Source organism: Porites lutea, chromosome 4, assembly GCF_958299795.1.
Source record: "Porites lutea chromosome 4, jaPorLute2.1, whole genome shotgun sequence".
NCBI classification, from domain to species: Eukaryota; Metazoa; Cnidaria; class Anthozoa; order Scleractinia; family Poritidae; genus Porites; species Porites lutea.
In genome coordinates this window covers 40466114-40482287 of record NC_133204.1, presented here as the reverse complement: position 1 = coordinate 40482287, position 16174 = coordinate 40466114, and the positions used below count along the sequence as shown (strand labels likewise).

The 16174-nt window shown below is 37.6% G+C and overlaps 1 protein-coding gene across 1 annotated transcript; it reads left to right on the top strand.

Moving 5' to 3' along the window:
- Positions 1-808: 808 nt before the first annotated feature.
- LOC140935710 (phosphoglycerate kinase-like) lies at positions 809-14226 on the top strand. Its single transcript, XM_073385283.1, has 14 exons — positions 809-950; positions 2678-2731; positions 3674-3826; positions 3941-4008; positions 4751-4827; positions 6512-6615; positions 7692-7811; positions 9815-9929; positions 10577-10711; positions 11476-11520; positions 11825-11901; positions 12261-12364; positions 13265-13363; positions 14149-14226. Exons 1-14 carry the CDS (start codon positions 883-885, stop codon positions 14187-14189), a joined length of 1260 nt encoding a protein of 419 aa, XP_073241384.1. The 5' UTR covers positions 809-882; the 3' UTR covers positions 14190-14226.
- Positions 14227-16174: the final 1948 nt, after the last annotated feature.

Sequence of the window (16174 nt, the reverse complement as noted above, 5' to 3'; positions counted from 1 at the left end):
TAGCAATAAAAGGGGGCGGTAAGTTTTTTCCTCTGATGGGTACTGAGGTTATGCTCTGGAAGGTTCTACATTGTCACTGAGCAAATGTGACTTTAGCCGCTTGTTTCACACTGAGAGGTCACGGCACAAAAATCGATTTACTACGGCGTCCGCCGCCCTGTCTCTCCCCAGCCCTCGCGCGTTTTTCTCATTTCTTATTTCCACCACCATCTCGGAGCCTGGAACAGGCTACTTACTTTATACTTACTGCTTACCTCACAGCCGTTTTTTGGATGTCACGCAACGCTCCCCTAAAACAACTTTGGGGGAGCGTTGCGTAACATCCAAAAAAGGGCTGCGAAGGAGACTAGACATACGGTGGCTACCCCCACTTCGTTTCGATAACTTCCTTTGCCAGTAGTGTGTTGCCCGTTGCCAATTTTACCAAGGTCAGGGAGGAGGATAAGGGAGAAATTGCCGCAAAAAGTAGGAATTGGCCATAAAAGTAGGGACTGCAGGCCCGGACTGCAGAGGAGTATTTGCGACGGCGTGGAAGGTCTTTGCATGCTCCTCAAACAGGCAGGCCGCTTTCCCGCTAGTTCTTTGGTAGTTAACGCCCTCAAAAGCAAGTAGACTGTACAATCCGCTGATCTTCAGGGTTTCATATGTACCGAGGGGGCGGACGCCGGGATTGATAGCGGTTGGGGGAGGACCGGTCCCCACCCCCGAAAGTATAGTAGATTTGACACTCATCCAAGATGGCCGCCTGTAACGCAAAAGTCTTCGAACTCTGGACCTCGACGATCTAAACAGGTGTTAACCGTGACAGTTAACAGTATATAAACGAAGAGCTCTTCATGCGCAATAGTAAACCAGTGGTAGTAAACTCGTTTTCGAATCATTATGTCCTTCAACTTCAACAAGTTATCAGTCGCTTCTGTTGACTGTAAAGGAAAGCGCGTTTTGATGCGGTAAGCCATACTTTTAGTTGATGTCTACTGCAGCCCATTGTCGGAAACTGGATTAGCCAGACAAGTCGTTTTAATTCTCTCTGCAGTAGTTGGTCATGTGATCAACTTTCCTGTAAACACTAAAACAGGTAGCTTTGAGAAAATGATGTTAGCAAGAACTGAAAGAGCATATTCAAATTAGGTAACCTGTGAATTTTCAGCCATATATGTCACCCAGCTAGTAGTGATTGCAACGGCCGCCAAAAATGACAGGATTTGTATGGGAAAAGCAACTCTTACCACCCATGCCAGTCACTGTTGAGTGGTTTTCCATACATTACAAGTAAGTTTTACCGTCAAACCGGGAAAAACGCGAAAACCAGAAATATTTCTGGAATGTTATTGTGTTGCAAGAAAAAAGCCAATCAGGCATGAGAAAACTAAACCACAAGCAAGACTGTTAATTAGTTTGTGGTTTTGTGGCTAGTTCGTGTGTTCTTGCAGTGATTGGTCAGAACACAATAAACATTCCTGAGATATTTCAAGTGTTCACAGTTTTCCTGGGCGCACTGAAAAATTTTCAAACATGTTGTGGTAAAACATTTCCTTAAGCATTATGGGGCTCAAATTTTCTTTTGCTTGTAACAACAGTACAATTTAAATTGTGCCCTGTAATGTGTAAGGGAAATATTTAACAACAGTTTGAAAATGTTAAAATTACAAGGATTTGTTAGAGGGTCGTACAGGGTATTTTTGTGATACGTGATTACCTGATTTTATTTTTTCGTGAATCATGAATTCAAGTGAATTTTTTATTCATGTTCCATGACCAAATTGTTGTCCGTGCCCCGAGAAAAACTCGAATTATTATCTGTATTCGTCATATTGTTTCTTACTTTTCCCTGATTTTCAGTTTTGAGACCTCCGGAAGATAAATAAAGAAAATGAAAGCATCAAATGAGAATGATGAATTGCGGTCTTGCTTTTTCTTTTCGCCACTTTTAAGCTGTTTTTCAGGCACTCTTTTAGCACTTTTTTCTTTGCATAAGAACAAGATAAAAAACGGCAGTTTACATGCTGATTATGTGACTCGAAAACTGAAATGAAAGTTTGCCATCTGTGATCTATGATTAGTTACTATTTTGGTCCGTGAACTGTGCCAGAGAGCCCCCCCCCCACTGCCCTCTTGCTCTTGTAATGAAAACCACTCAACCATGACTGGGCAGCAATAGTTGTTTTTCCCAATACAAATCCTTCTAATTTTTTGGCAGCCACTGCAATCGCTTTGGATCATTGGATACACCGATATAAGGCATCATCAAACAGTGCTATGGTTAAGGTTGTAGTTACCACTGAAAAGAACAGAAGGCTCAGGTGCATTTGAAGTGATTGGTATTAATTTTGATGGCCCAGTAAAATACCTCAAGTCTTTGCAAAAGGATGGAAAAGCCTATCTTTTCTTGTTAACACGTAGTTTTAGAGCCTAATGTAATTAAGTTGATTTTGTGAGAGCACGATATATTAAATTTATGTTTAATTGTTATGTTGCTATCCTTTGGGTGAGCCGATACCATTAATTAACATTCTGGACGTGAACTTTTAAGAAGTGTGGGTCATTTAATCTCTTCACCACAGCAAGTGGCAGTTTTGGGTTCACTTGAGATATTGGTAATATCTAATGCCATTTGAAAATGTGAAATACTTTTTAGAAATCTTACAGATATTGTTGAACTATTTCTTGTTTGCAGTGTTGACTTTAATGTACCACTCAACAAGGGGAAAAAGGTTGCAAACAACCAAAGGTATAAAATCTTGTAACAAACTGCAGATGTGCATTGAGTTGTGTACCGGGGTTTGAAAAAAGTCCCGTCATAGTAGACCTGGACAATGGATTCTCTTACTCAGGGCAAGTAACTTTTCCCATGGGGGGGGGGGGGGGGGTACTCCGGATTTCAAGTGACAGGGATGATCAAAGGACTTTTTTGGGTTTGAAATTTTCAATTTCGGGATTTTTTCAGGAAGGAAAATTTTGGCAAGTATTTTTTTTGGGTAGCTTGATTTAAGTGAGGATTTTTTGGGGTATTCAAAACTGATGTTTGTATTTTTCGTGTCATATCATTTAATGCTTTCTGGAAATTTTTATGGCCTGGAAATTCGGCTTGGGATATTTTTGGTGTTAAAGTTTGGTTCAGGGTTTTTTTGGGTTTTGTTGGAAGCCCCAGGGATTTTTTGGGTAACTTTTAAAGTGTACTTGTACTTGCCAATTGGGCAAGGGTCTAGACAACTCATCCTCTAATTCATTATTTTTTTTGAGCCCTGCCCTTACCCCTCAAAATAGTTCTTGGATTGGCGAACTCTCCAAAAACCCTGTGTTTATGCCATTCTTAAGGAATCATTATTAATTAAGTAATTTCTTAAATCACTCATGGGAATGTATTAATTTTTTTTATAAATAATATTTTATTTTTCTTCGTTGTTCATCTTTTTTCAAATAACTAAAAAACTCTGACTGCTGGTATGCAAATGGCTAGAGGGTATTACATCTGCCATTTCTGTCAGAATAATTTGTTAATTATAACAATTATTTTTTAGCTAATTTCAATTAGTGTTAGCTTTATGTTTGTAGACCCCTTTGTATAATGAAGTCAGAAATTTATTAATAACACTGTCTGGCTTGTACACTATTGAAGAGTGAAAATATGAAATAATTTACAACATTAGTCTGCATATTTCTAATGTTGAAGGATTGTAGCTGCCCTGCAGAGTGTCCGTTATTGCCTGGATAGTGGTGCTCAGAGTGTGGTATTGATGAGCCATATGGGCCGGCCTGGTGGCAAAAGAGTGGAGGAATATTCATTGGCCCCTGTTGCTGATGAACTAAAGAAATTATTACAAAGGTGTGATCCAAATTTTTGACTTATATAGTTATTTACATGAATGATCTCTTTGATTTTTAACTTTTAAACTTGCTTATAATAATTAAATGTAACTTTTATTTTTTATGTATGCAGGGATGTGACATTTCTTCCTGACTGTGTTGGCCCTGAAGTAGAGGAAGCATGTAAAAACCCAAGCTCCGGTATGCAATAACTTAGAAGAGGGTGGGGCAATTTTAAGGAACACTGAGCAGTAAATATAGCTAATGAAGGTAAAAAAACTGGTTGACAGTTGATGAGGGTGTTGCCTAACAGTTGCATTAGCAGATAGAGTGCCTCTCTCTCACTAATGGTGGAGATTTCCCCGCCACAGTCACTCCTCCCAAGTAATGCACAAATTTTAAATTTAATGTTAATTAACCTATTTATTATCGTTTTTATTCTGCTTGTAATTTATTGTGTGTGGCAAAATAATAAAATAAAATGGTGGACCCTTGTTCCCTGTGATCGTAATAATGAAGAGGTGCGTAGAGAATGGCCCTAGGTGACTCCTGATCTTATGTCAAATTCTCCATTTGATTTGCAAGGATGCACAAGGAGATGGGAAGGAAAGAATCTTTGAGTTAATCAAACGTCTTTTGGGGAATAAATCCAGACATCAACCCCTTTACTGTGCATACTGTATAACCCTTTAAGCTCCAATAGTGACCCACATCCAATTTCTCCCAACAGTTAACACTTCCTTATCAAACAGACAGGTCATGAGAATATTAATGAAATGATCACTATTTAAAGATAAAATGTTGTGATGTTAGAACAAATTCTCTCAAGCAGTACCATAAGGAATGTATGAAGAACAGTGTGGAGAAGATGCATATTGATGTTGGGGCTTCATTTTTAACCATTTAAAACTTTGCATTCCTTTTCTTAAATTTTATCATGAAGGCTCAGTGATCTTGCTGGAAAACCTACGTTTCCACATTGAGGAGGAAGGCAAAGGTGTTGATAGTGAAGGAAACAAGGTACTTAACTCAGTTCAGATGAAAGCAATGCACTCCGAGGTGCTTCTTTAACAGATAATGTTGTGAGTGTGTACTGTTAATCCTTTTTTAAGCTTTCCTATGCATAAACAGTTTTTCCAAGGTTTTAAAGAATGAATAGAAAATTATAGCTGTTGGTAGAATAGCCATTGGGACAAGAAGTCTTGGCTGGATGGAGGAGCATGCCATGGTTTTGGAAGCCATCCTGACGGGTAGGCAACCACATGAGAAATTACAGTGTTTGTGTGAGAATCTAATGTTGAATACTTTCCATAAAACGGCTGTTCTAAAGAAATATGAATTGTAACTATAGCTTCACTCCTAAGGATTCTAAAGAAAAAAAACTGAGGGCATTACCTGTGCTAGAACCTCCTTTTTAACTTTTCCATACATTTGTCTGTAAAAATTTTATACCTCCTGACTAAAATTTCCTGGGAAGAATTGCAGACAAATTTATGGAAAAAGGAAGAAAGTGCATGGAGAAATTTAAGCACAGACATGGCCCCCAAAATTTGCTAGTAGAATCCTTTACTGTTTAGCTTTAGTTTACAATTCCTACTTTCTTCAGAACAGCTGTTCTACAAAAAATTATTTGGTATTAGATTCTCAAACAAACACTGTTATTTCTCACTTGGTTGCCGACTCAACAAGATGGCTTCCAAAACCCTTGATAAGGTCTATTTGATAAATGATTTGATTATTTAGAATAGATCCTTCCACAGTTTTTTCAATTTTTCACATGGACCAGTTAGGGAAAATCTGTCGACACCAATGGAAAGGCTAGAGCACCTTAAAATTAGTGAAATAATTGCCAAATTTGAAAGTGATACATCTTATTATAATGAGCGAAGATATAGTATAGCTCTGCAAAGTTAAGAAAATTTGCAAAGTTGTTTGGTGGGGGAGCAAGTTTGTGCCCCATACCATTAACAAACGTCTCTAAAATGTGGTGACTTATACTACTACATGAGAAATTTCTGCAATTTGATTGGCTTAGAGAAGTGGTATTTCAGCTTAATTTGAAATACTTACATGTGAAAATTACAACCTTTTTCGGGTAGTTAAGTATAAACAAATAATAGCATGATTTGTACGTGATATTTGGCATAAATACCACTCGTGATATTTCAAAATCGTCTCAAATTTCACTCACCTAACAGCTCGTGAAATTACGTATAACAATTTTGAAATATCATTCATGGTATTTATGCCAAATATCACTACTAATCATGCTATTACCTATACTAAGTAGCGATATCTTCATTAGTTTTCAACAAATCACTTTCAAACTTAATTAGCAATTTTATTCATTTCAAGGCGTTCTTTCCAGTGGTGTCGACGGATTCTCCCTAACTTGTCTTTATCAAAAGTTGAAAAAAAACGTGGGAGGGTTTATTACAGTGCGACTGGGAAAACCGTGAACACTTGAAATATCTCAGGAATGTTTATTGTGTTATGAACAATCACAGCAGAGATCGGGACGTATGAACTAGCCACAAAACCACAAACTAATTAACGTTCTTGCTTGCGGTTGAGTTTTGTCATGCCTGATTGGCTTTTTTCTTGCAACACAATAAGATTCCAGAAATATTTCTGGTGTTCATGGTTTTCCCGGGATATTTGACTGTTAACTAGAACTAGCCATAGTTTCTTGGTTGTTTGACAGGTTACAGCCAGCAAAGAGGCAGTGAAAGCATTCTGTGATTCTTTAGCAAAGTTAGGAGACATTTATGTTAATGACGCGTTTGGCACTGCTCATCGAGCTCACAGGTAAATCTATATAAACAATAATGTCAATAATATGACTGCCAAGGAAAATGACTTTTGCCTCTCTCTTTTGTGGAAGGAACTGGAACCCGTTAGAGCTGCAAGGGACTTTGGTGTGATGCTGGACTCTAATTTAACATTTAATGAGCATATTGTTTCTACACCGTGTCTTCATGTATGTCTCTATTAAATTAAAGGCCAAATCGCTGATAAAAGCGCTTTGATTATTATCATAAACGCATTAGTTTTTAGTAAGCTATTTTATTGCTCCTCTGTTGTACCACCCCTTCAGATGAATCTAATCTGGACAAACTCCAAGCAGTACAGAATTTCACCTGTAGATTTGTGAGTGGGGCTGCAAAATTCAATCACAATACTCCCTTGTTATTGGCTTGTGCTGGCTCCCAGTTAAGCAACAAGTTAGTTTACTTTCAACTTGCTGTTTTTAGTATTTAAGTGCATGACGGGGATGCTCCAGCGTACTTCACATCTGAGCTCGTAAAAAGATCGGCTATCTTGACAGGGACAATCAGGAACTCTAAATGTTGTTAAACATACCACTTTTCCGTACTGCTAGTGGCCAAAGGTCCTTTGAATGTAGAGAGATCACATTATGGAATGAGTTACAGCCAGCACTCAAGCTAAGCAAATCAGTGACTAGTTTTAAGTGTCAACTTATGTGACTACTTCTGGGCTACTCTTTTAGTTAGTTAACAATTAAATTATTACTGGTAGCGTTGACTTTGAAAAGGTGCCCTGTGTAGTACGAGCCAATGAAATATGTATAAACTACGTATGTATGTATATTACACACTCCGGACGTGCCGGCATGTTTGTGTGTTATACTGCTGTGTGCTGTAGTATTAAGTTTTTAGTTGCAGGTACACAAAATCCTATGGTCATTTATTGTTTTATAAAATCATTTTATTACCAAAAATGATATATTTTTGATTTCTTCTTGAAAGTTGACTTTGGCCTTAATTTGTATCATGGAAGTGTTAATTTAATTTGTACAGTATTCCTCCCTAGTGGCCAAATTAAATTACATTAAACATTTTTTGTATGCATTGTTTTTGTAGCTCTATGGTGGGTGTTAATTTGCCTAAGAGGGCTGCAGGATTTTTGGTGCAAAAAGAGCTGCTCTACTTCTCAAGAGCAATGGAAAGACCTGACAGACCTTATCTGTTTATCCTAGGAGGGTTGGTATATTATTATTATTATTACCTATATACTGCTTGCCGTCCGCCTTTTTTCTTATCAAATCTGTCTATTTCTCGTCTCAACCAGGACGATAAGTAGGGACTAGTACAAGACTAGAAAAGATGACCTGTGAACTCTTTCATAGTAAACCCCCCCCCCCCCCCCCCTCATCAGCCCAGACACTGAGTAGCTGATTGTTCAATTTTACAGCTGTGGACAGATCACTGACAGGTCTGTGGGTAAGCCTGGTGTGAGATAGCAAGGGATAAAAATAGTCGCACAAACAGGTCTGCCGTAACTATGAACACTGGTGAACCAAAATGGTAATTGCATAATGATATCTTTGTTAAGAAGAATGGAACTTTGAAACTGCTGAAAATTTCCTTGATGGAAAGGAAGTCGTGGCAATCAAAGTTGTTCTTCTTGTAGTGCTAACTGTATTCGCCGTAGGTTTCTGATTACTTAGTTTTTTTGCAGTAAAGCTTTGGGTAAGAATACCTTTTCATATAGGAGATAGTCCGTCAGCACTCTTCCACCATTTGTGCATCAACTTTCACAAATGTGTTAGCATAGCATTTAAAGGTTAAATTTGACCAGCACTTTGTGCAGTGAGTTCTAAGGTCACTATTGACTTCAAACTTGGAGATATAAAACTTAAGGCTCCTCTGAGGCTTATTTGCTGAAGTTAGGGAAAAATCTGTCGTGGGATTTCAAAGTTTTTACATTTTTTGTAAGACTTTGGTTTTAAATATATGCCGATATCTCATACATGTTTATACCTACAAGAAAATAGATTAATACCATTTTCTTAAAAGTTTGACCATTCGTTATTAGGAAGGCCAAAAATCATAGAAATTGGTCAAATTGTGTCTGCCGTAAAATGTGATTAAAAAATATAACCATCACTTTAGTATATAAATAAGTTCAGGTCATGCGATCACCTTAAGAAACATAATCTTGCCAGCAGATTTTTTAAAGAGGGGGGCTGTGAGTATGAGAGGTATGAGAATCAGTCAGTTGGCTATTAGTTGTGCATAAAACAATAATAATTGTTTTATGTACATTATTTACATTTATTCATTACCTTTGGTGTGAAAAAGAGATATAAAGACCTGGGTATCCTAGACTGTTTACAGTCCCCTATTCTTGGGTAAGATTCAGTCAAGTAGAGTGCTTACCCTTAGGGTGACAAGGGACAGTTCACCCGCCCCCTCAGCACATTTGAAACCAAGATGGTTGCCCATAAAAGCGCTTTAGTGGACAATCTTACAGAAAAATAGTGGACTATGAACATTGGATGGGTAATCAGACAAGTTTGAAAACTTCCCAAAGGCGAGGGGGTTACAACTCCCTCAATCCTTCCCCTGGATTCACCCATGTGTAGGTAAAATATAATGATGTTGAGTGTAATATAAGAGAATTCAAAGCCTTTGCTAAACTCACACAAATTTATTATGGTTATGATATGTTTCTGAGTGCAATCCTCTAGGACTTTACACTTCGTATGTCCATTTTTTTGTCCTAGATATTGGACTCTACAGCTTACTTTATCATTCAAATATGCATTATTATTATTATTATTATTATTATTATTATTATTATTATTATTATTATTATTTGACAAAAAATAAGCAGCAACATTATATAATCAAGAAAATGATAAGTATAACCATCAGAGCAACATGTTACATATTTTGTTGTAGAAATAGGAATTGGGATAGCCCAGACTTAATGCAATTTTGATTTCTTTTCTTTTCTTTTTTCTTTCTTTCTTCTCTTTTTGAATAATCTAATCTCAAGCAGGATTTGTAAATTGCCTATACGAAGCGAGATTTACAATTGTACATTAAAAACCACAAATGAAGTTTCAATTATTATTATTATTATTATCTCTTTATTAATAATAATGTTATTTACTATTAAATAATGAATACCAGGTTTCCTTTGTGTTTGACATTATAATCTTAAGTATTGGCATCTGTGTGCTTATTAATCACTGTAGGTCCAAAGTGTCTGATAAAATTGTGCTTATTGAGAATTTACTGGCTAAAGTGAATGACATGATTATTTGTGGTGGAATGGCTTACACATTTGTCAAAGTTCTTCATAATATGGAAGTGAGTTGTAGTTTTGACCTTAAACCTCTTAGAAAGGTCTACTGAGATAGGTTAATGCATTACTATCTAATGGAATACACTTATCTATGCAAATAACATTTATGTTAAACACTTTGAAAGACACTTTTAAACATATATTAAATTTTGATACTGAGGGATTCCTGGTGCAGAAGCACTTTCTAATCAGTAATTGGTTTTAAGTAGGATGAGCATGATCGTCCAGGTGATCATAACCCTGGATAGGACAGTTGTTGACAGTGACTGATGTTTCGACAATCTGTGCGGTAGTCATCTTCAGAGTCAAAGTGAGTTGTATCACATCAGTTGATAGTATTAAACTCTGGTTATTGACCTGATTGATCAATTAAGTCGCAATTATGTTATTGGTCATCTGTCGGTTAAGCTGTGATGTTATTGGCTATGAAGACTCGTAATGTCATTGGGGTGTTTCGATCTGTCTATTGTCACAGTTAAACAGTCGATTATCGTTAGTCAATAACATGCTCACCCTACTCATGAATTGACTCCTGCATGGGTTCAAACCCTTTTATAACTGGCTTTAAATAACTAGTTTTAGAGGCATTCATACTTACAGTGTAACATAACTGTACCCTTATTGGTAACTGGCTACAGTAATTTTTTTTCAGATTGGAAAATCACTCTTTGACGAAGAAGGGTCAAAACTAATCCAGAAGATTTGCGATAAAGCCAAAGAAAAGGGAGTGAATCTCCATTTCCCAATAGATTTTGTTGCGACTAGTAAATTTGCTCAGGATACTGAGGTGAATGGTTATTGTTGTTTAGCGTAGTGTTGAATAGCCAAACTTGGTAATGGCCAGTATAAGAACATCCTAGGGATTGAACTGCATGTATCGCTGTGCAGTGTTACATATTAACTCCAACTCAAACAAAGAATATCCAGTGCCCGCAGTTAGAAATAGCTAGTTGAGGCTAGCAGTGGTTACACGTATTTTATATAAATTGTGTATAATATAAAAATATATATATATATATATCTAGCAGACGTTTTGAAAACCAACCTAACGAAATTTGGCGTCATTTGAGTGTAAAGGCGTCAAAAGGCAGGCTTTTTGGGCGTGATAAGCGGGTGATAATGGGTACTTTGGAGATAGTTTTCGACTGAAAAAAAAAGAAACAGTTGGACGCAAACGGTCCATTTGGCGGTAACGTTTTCAAAAATCCGGCTAGAGATATATAAAGCTCACAAGCAAGACTAGCACTAGCTAGAGAAAAAGCCGCTTGCTAGTACCTTGAGGCTAACGGCTTAGTGGAGGGTCAACTGTATAAGAAGCCGAGTTTTCGAGAATTTTTCGTTATAAAGTTAGGTAAAACAATGTCATCATTCTCATCTGAATTTTTTTTTTTGGTGATTTTATGTACACTGTACCTGGTTTAGAAGATATACTTGTGACTTGAGGACTTAGCAAACATTATAAGCTCTATTTTCTTTACTTTTACTTTTCCAATCAGACAAAAGTCCCGTAAGTGTAATTTTTTGTTCATTACAATTATATTATTAATACAGACTAAGCTGACCAATCTTGAAACTGGAATTCCTCCAGACTGGATGGTAATTATAAACATTTCTTTACATGTAGTTTATTGTATTCATTTAGCATCTACATACACATATTTAGATAAATGTTTCCAATAAATAACATGTTTGTTAAGGGTAACTTTTGGCATGGATAGCGTTGTGTCCAAATTATTTTATGTGTACTCTTATCTGGCAATAATGCTCTTTGCTATTCTACTTGAGTATTCCTAAAGGTGTGTTAAACTTAAGGTATCAGTAAAAATAGGCTAACGACTGCAGCTTTTTCTAAATCAGTCTAAGTACACAATGATCAACATTTCTGTGCATGATTCTCTAGGCACTGGACAATGGACCTGAAAGTATCAAGAAATTCAGGAAAGTGGTGATGAAAGCTAAAACTATTGTATGGAATGGGTAAGGCAATGTAAAATGTACATGTGCATCTTCAATTTGATAAAATGCACTGTAGATTGATGACTCCAATGAATAGGAAGTGCAACACACACTTTGTGGTTGGCCACTGTGTTTAATTGTGTTTGGCCAGTGTTAGAGAACCATAATTCTACTGTTTAGCCATTTCTTCTTCGACTCCCAATGCAAACCACTAGCCATCTCGTGTTCTCTGAATCCTTGTGTTAAGTCACACTCTTTTTTTTGCTCTCGTTTTTATGGCCCGCGCTCTTTGCATTTGGGCCATGCATGGGAGAGGAAATAAAGCTTGGTCTTGTACAATGTATGTCATTTGGTTAGAGGTGTGTATGTGTATTCTGCAGTCCACTAGGTTTGTTCCAAGCGTCAGCTAAATTTGCAGGAGGAAGCAAAGGTATTATGGATGCAGTTGTGGCAGCAACAAAAGCTGGTGCAGTGTCTATCATTGGTAAGTTATCGCCCAAGCATATATTAGACCATTTACAGTATAGTCCAGACTAAGGACTAAGGAAGGGCAGCACTGAAGCATACTTTAATATATTTTCCCTTCAACAACAACAACAATAACTTTATTTAAAGAGGGAAGCGCAATAACCTATTACAGTTTTCTTACCTACGGCCCTCAAAAAATAAATAAATAGATCAATAAATTTAGAAAACTAAAAACAATTAAATTTATAAATATGTATATATATATATACACAAAAGAGACAATATTTAAAGAAGAATAGGCTATAAACACGTAATGAATAATATATAAATCGACGAAGGGGGGCAAAATATGTACTATAAATGAACATGTATACATATATACATAAATATAAATTAAAAGACGTAATAGTGGTTGTAGTAGGACTATGAAAAACAGTGACAATGAATAGAATAGCGGCAAATCGAGCACAGTAGATCCTCCAAGTGCTCAGCCGATGATAGGCGTGAGAAAAACATATCAGTGGAGAAGAAGAAATAGAAAACTCTTTTATTCATTTCCTACTGTTCGCCCTTTCCCCCGACCTAAGCAGCAATCTTGGAAAAAAAATATGTTTAGAAAAGTGGAAGCTGCAATGTCTAGTATCAAGTTAAAGCTCTTGAAAACACTGGAACTACAATACTCCTCCCTTCCGGCCAAAAAACATTGTTGAAGTCGGCTGGATCATTTTTGACCAGGGTAGGGTGAGGGGAGGGGCCATAGTGGTACCAGATCCACAGGAAAGGCCTTCTACGGGTAAGAGAGGTATACATTTTTAACAGGTTCTGTCCTTGATTAGAGGTTGTGCAAGATACGGATTTTAGTACTACCACCAGTATGAATCTGTTACATTAAATCCATAGTTAATGTCTTTGTTAGGTGGGGGTGCTACTGCGACAGTCTTTTTTATGCACGGTACAGAAGATCTGGTCAGTCACATCAGCACTGGGGGAGGTGCTTCCCTTGAGCTTTTGGAGGGTAAATATCCTTGATTTTCCATCTAGAGTAATTTAAGTGACAAGCTACATTGGACATGTATGTACCTACATAGCCCTAGTGAACAGCAGACATTTTGCGACACCAACGGTGGTTTCCCCGCGAAATGACGCCTGAGAAACGAGCGCAGAAATTCCATGCCTATTACGCATCACTACCCAGATCTGGGTAGTGCTTCTGATTGGATGAAGCAAATTTCCAACAATCAGAAGCACTACCCAGATCTGGGTAGTGGCCCGTCATTAGTATGGGATTTTTGCGCTCGTTTCTCAGACGTCATTTCCCGAGGAAACCAGTGGCGGCGTCGCGAAATGCCGGCTGTTTTCTCAGGCTTGTACCTACGGCAGAGAATAACTGATCGGTCGTATCAGCACTGGTGGAGGTGCTTTCCTTGGGCTCGTAGAGGGTAATTATCTTTGATGTTCCCCCAGGAGGAATATAAGACACAAGCCAATTTCGGCGTGATGTAGGTCCATGGCTCAGTGATCAGGGACGCAAGTCAGTGCAAGACTCGCACATGCACATAAGATATACTATAGTATATGGCCTTGCTCTCCATAAGACTCTATGTAGCTCAGTGAATAGAGCACGTGCCCATTGTTTGGGAATCCTGTTCTACAATCATCACGTGCTGATTATTACACCTTTCTGACTTGTGAGTTGTATGATGACATGGTATGGAGTGAACAACCTTGTTCCCAGGCTCTCACTTGTTCCTGTACCCTACGCGTAACTGAAGCTTAGTTTTTGTTTATTTGATTTTATAGGTAAGACACTTCCTGGGGTGGCCTCCTTGACGGATGCATGACTAGTAATCAAGATTAGTGATAGAGACTCGTGCGCGTAGCCGTAAATATGGGCAGACCGCTTCTTACCCCGGAGAAACGGCCAAGAAAGCCAAGCTACAGGGTAGAATGACGATGCCATTGCCACATCTGGGAAGCCATAATCGCTTTTAAAATAAATGAAATTAAATAGACTCTCTTGGCTGGCACAAGTAGTGTAGATCCAGAAGTTTACCTTTTAAATATTTCAACGTTGTAAACATGTTCGCCTGCCCGTACCTGTGAGCAGAAACGGCTATGTCACGAAGATATTACTGTTTTGCATCAATTTTGCGCTAAAAAATCATTCCTTACTGCATTAAACCATACACATAATGCCCTGTAGAGTTATGAAGGAGATATCAAACAAATTTCATCAGAGAGAACTAACTGAAGTTATGAATACATGAAAATCATCTATGAGTTCTGCGGGGTGAAGAATTATATGAAAAAAGATCATCGCAGTTATAGACGCAACTTTTGCACTTGCGAAAAGAAAGTCTGAAAAAAAAAATTCCGTGCAAAAAATTCAGGCTTTCTTTTCGCAACAGCAAAAGAGTTGCGTCTCTAACTGCGATGATCTTCTTTCATATAAGAGAACTAACTATAACACTTGCTTGGTGATTTTCATAGGCAAAGCTCTAAAACTTGAAAACATGGCCCAATTTTGGTCATGTTTCAAAGCCATATCCGTTCCTGCCATCCGTTGCAACAGCTGCATGCAACAGACGGCAGGAAACAATATAGTCTTAAATATCAAACCTGGGTCATTATTTGTGGAATTCATTTGAACCGTTTTAGCTCTTTAAAAGATAGTAATGCTTGACATAGCCTGTTTTTGGTCCCTATAAGTCACCTTTTACCTTGGGGAGAAGAACTGTGGAATGGAGAAGATAGTTAGCAGAAGGTTTGTACAGTGTAGCAAGTATAGATACTCCAAATCCATAGTTTCTTGAATATACTAATAGTTGGACATTTGGAATCGTCCGGCTCCCTCATGATATCAGAGGGTTTCTAGATTTTTAGCTAGTGTTTGAATTCTATTTATGTAGGCTAGTATATAGTGTTTCTAGATTTCTATCGAATTTTGGAATTCCTTTGTATGCATCTGGTTCAATAAACGTTGCTTTGGGCATTGGGAATGGGCAATAGGGAGCAATTGTTTGGTCGTCACTTACGCAAATCATTGCATTGTTTGGTATGCGCAAATACCCAATACCCAATTGCCAATTCCTAACCTTTATTGAATCAGCTATATGTAAATATAGGTTTAATAGGTAGTTTGGGGTTCCTTCTAGTATGGTCCTGCAGCACTTTTTGAGTATTCTTTCCCTTTCAATACTTTTACCTCCATTGTACTGTATGTGGTTGAAATAAAGTTTGAGTAAAGTAACTCTAACTTTACGAGATTATTTTTGGTGAGCACGACATTTAGAGATTTTGTTGTTTTCCGCTTTAATTTCCTGTTTCTCTACATTCTCCCGGCATTCGCGAAGTGTTACACGATGAGTCAGTGTCATGCTTCTTTGTCGTGACTCGTGATAGTGCACGGACGTTACGAAAGTTTCATAGAAGGTTGTATCAGACTCTCTTTCATTTCGCTTTACTCGCCGGATTTTTACTTACCAAACGAAACTAAGATAGTGCCGCAGGTTAGACGAATGGAGTCGTACGTCAGAACGTCAGAAGTATAGACATCTCATATTATAGATTCCCCCCCCCCCCCCCCCCACCCAAAATATGTGTATTTTTAAATGTTATCATACACCCTTTTTTTTCTGTAAGAATATATTTTATAAGAATATCGAGGCTGAGATTTGGAAGTTAAGAGGATGATGATTTTGAGTGATGAAAATCTAAAAAATATGTTTTTATTCTAATGAGCATAGGGACACCTTGTTGTGGGGATGGACTTCCTAGTATTTATCTACTATTCATTCCCTTAATATTCTTAACTCCCAAATCCACT

What these genes read in the sequence shown, in the direction of transcription:
- LOC140935710 (XM_073385283.1), top strand. Translation starts at nt 883, where the DNA reads ATGTCCTTCAACTTCAACAAGTTATCAGTCGCTTCTGTTGACTGTAAA. An exon ending in CTAAAGAAATTATTACAAAG is followed by an intron (nt 3,827 to 3,940) that starts GTGTGATCCAAA and finishes TTATGTATGCAG; the next exon opens with GGATGTGACATTTCTTCCTG. An exon ending in TTCCCTTGAGCTTTTGGAGG is followed by an intron (nt 13,364 to 14,148) that starts GTAAATATCCTT and finishes TTGATTTTATAG; the next exon opens with GTAAGACACTTCCTGGGGTG.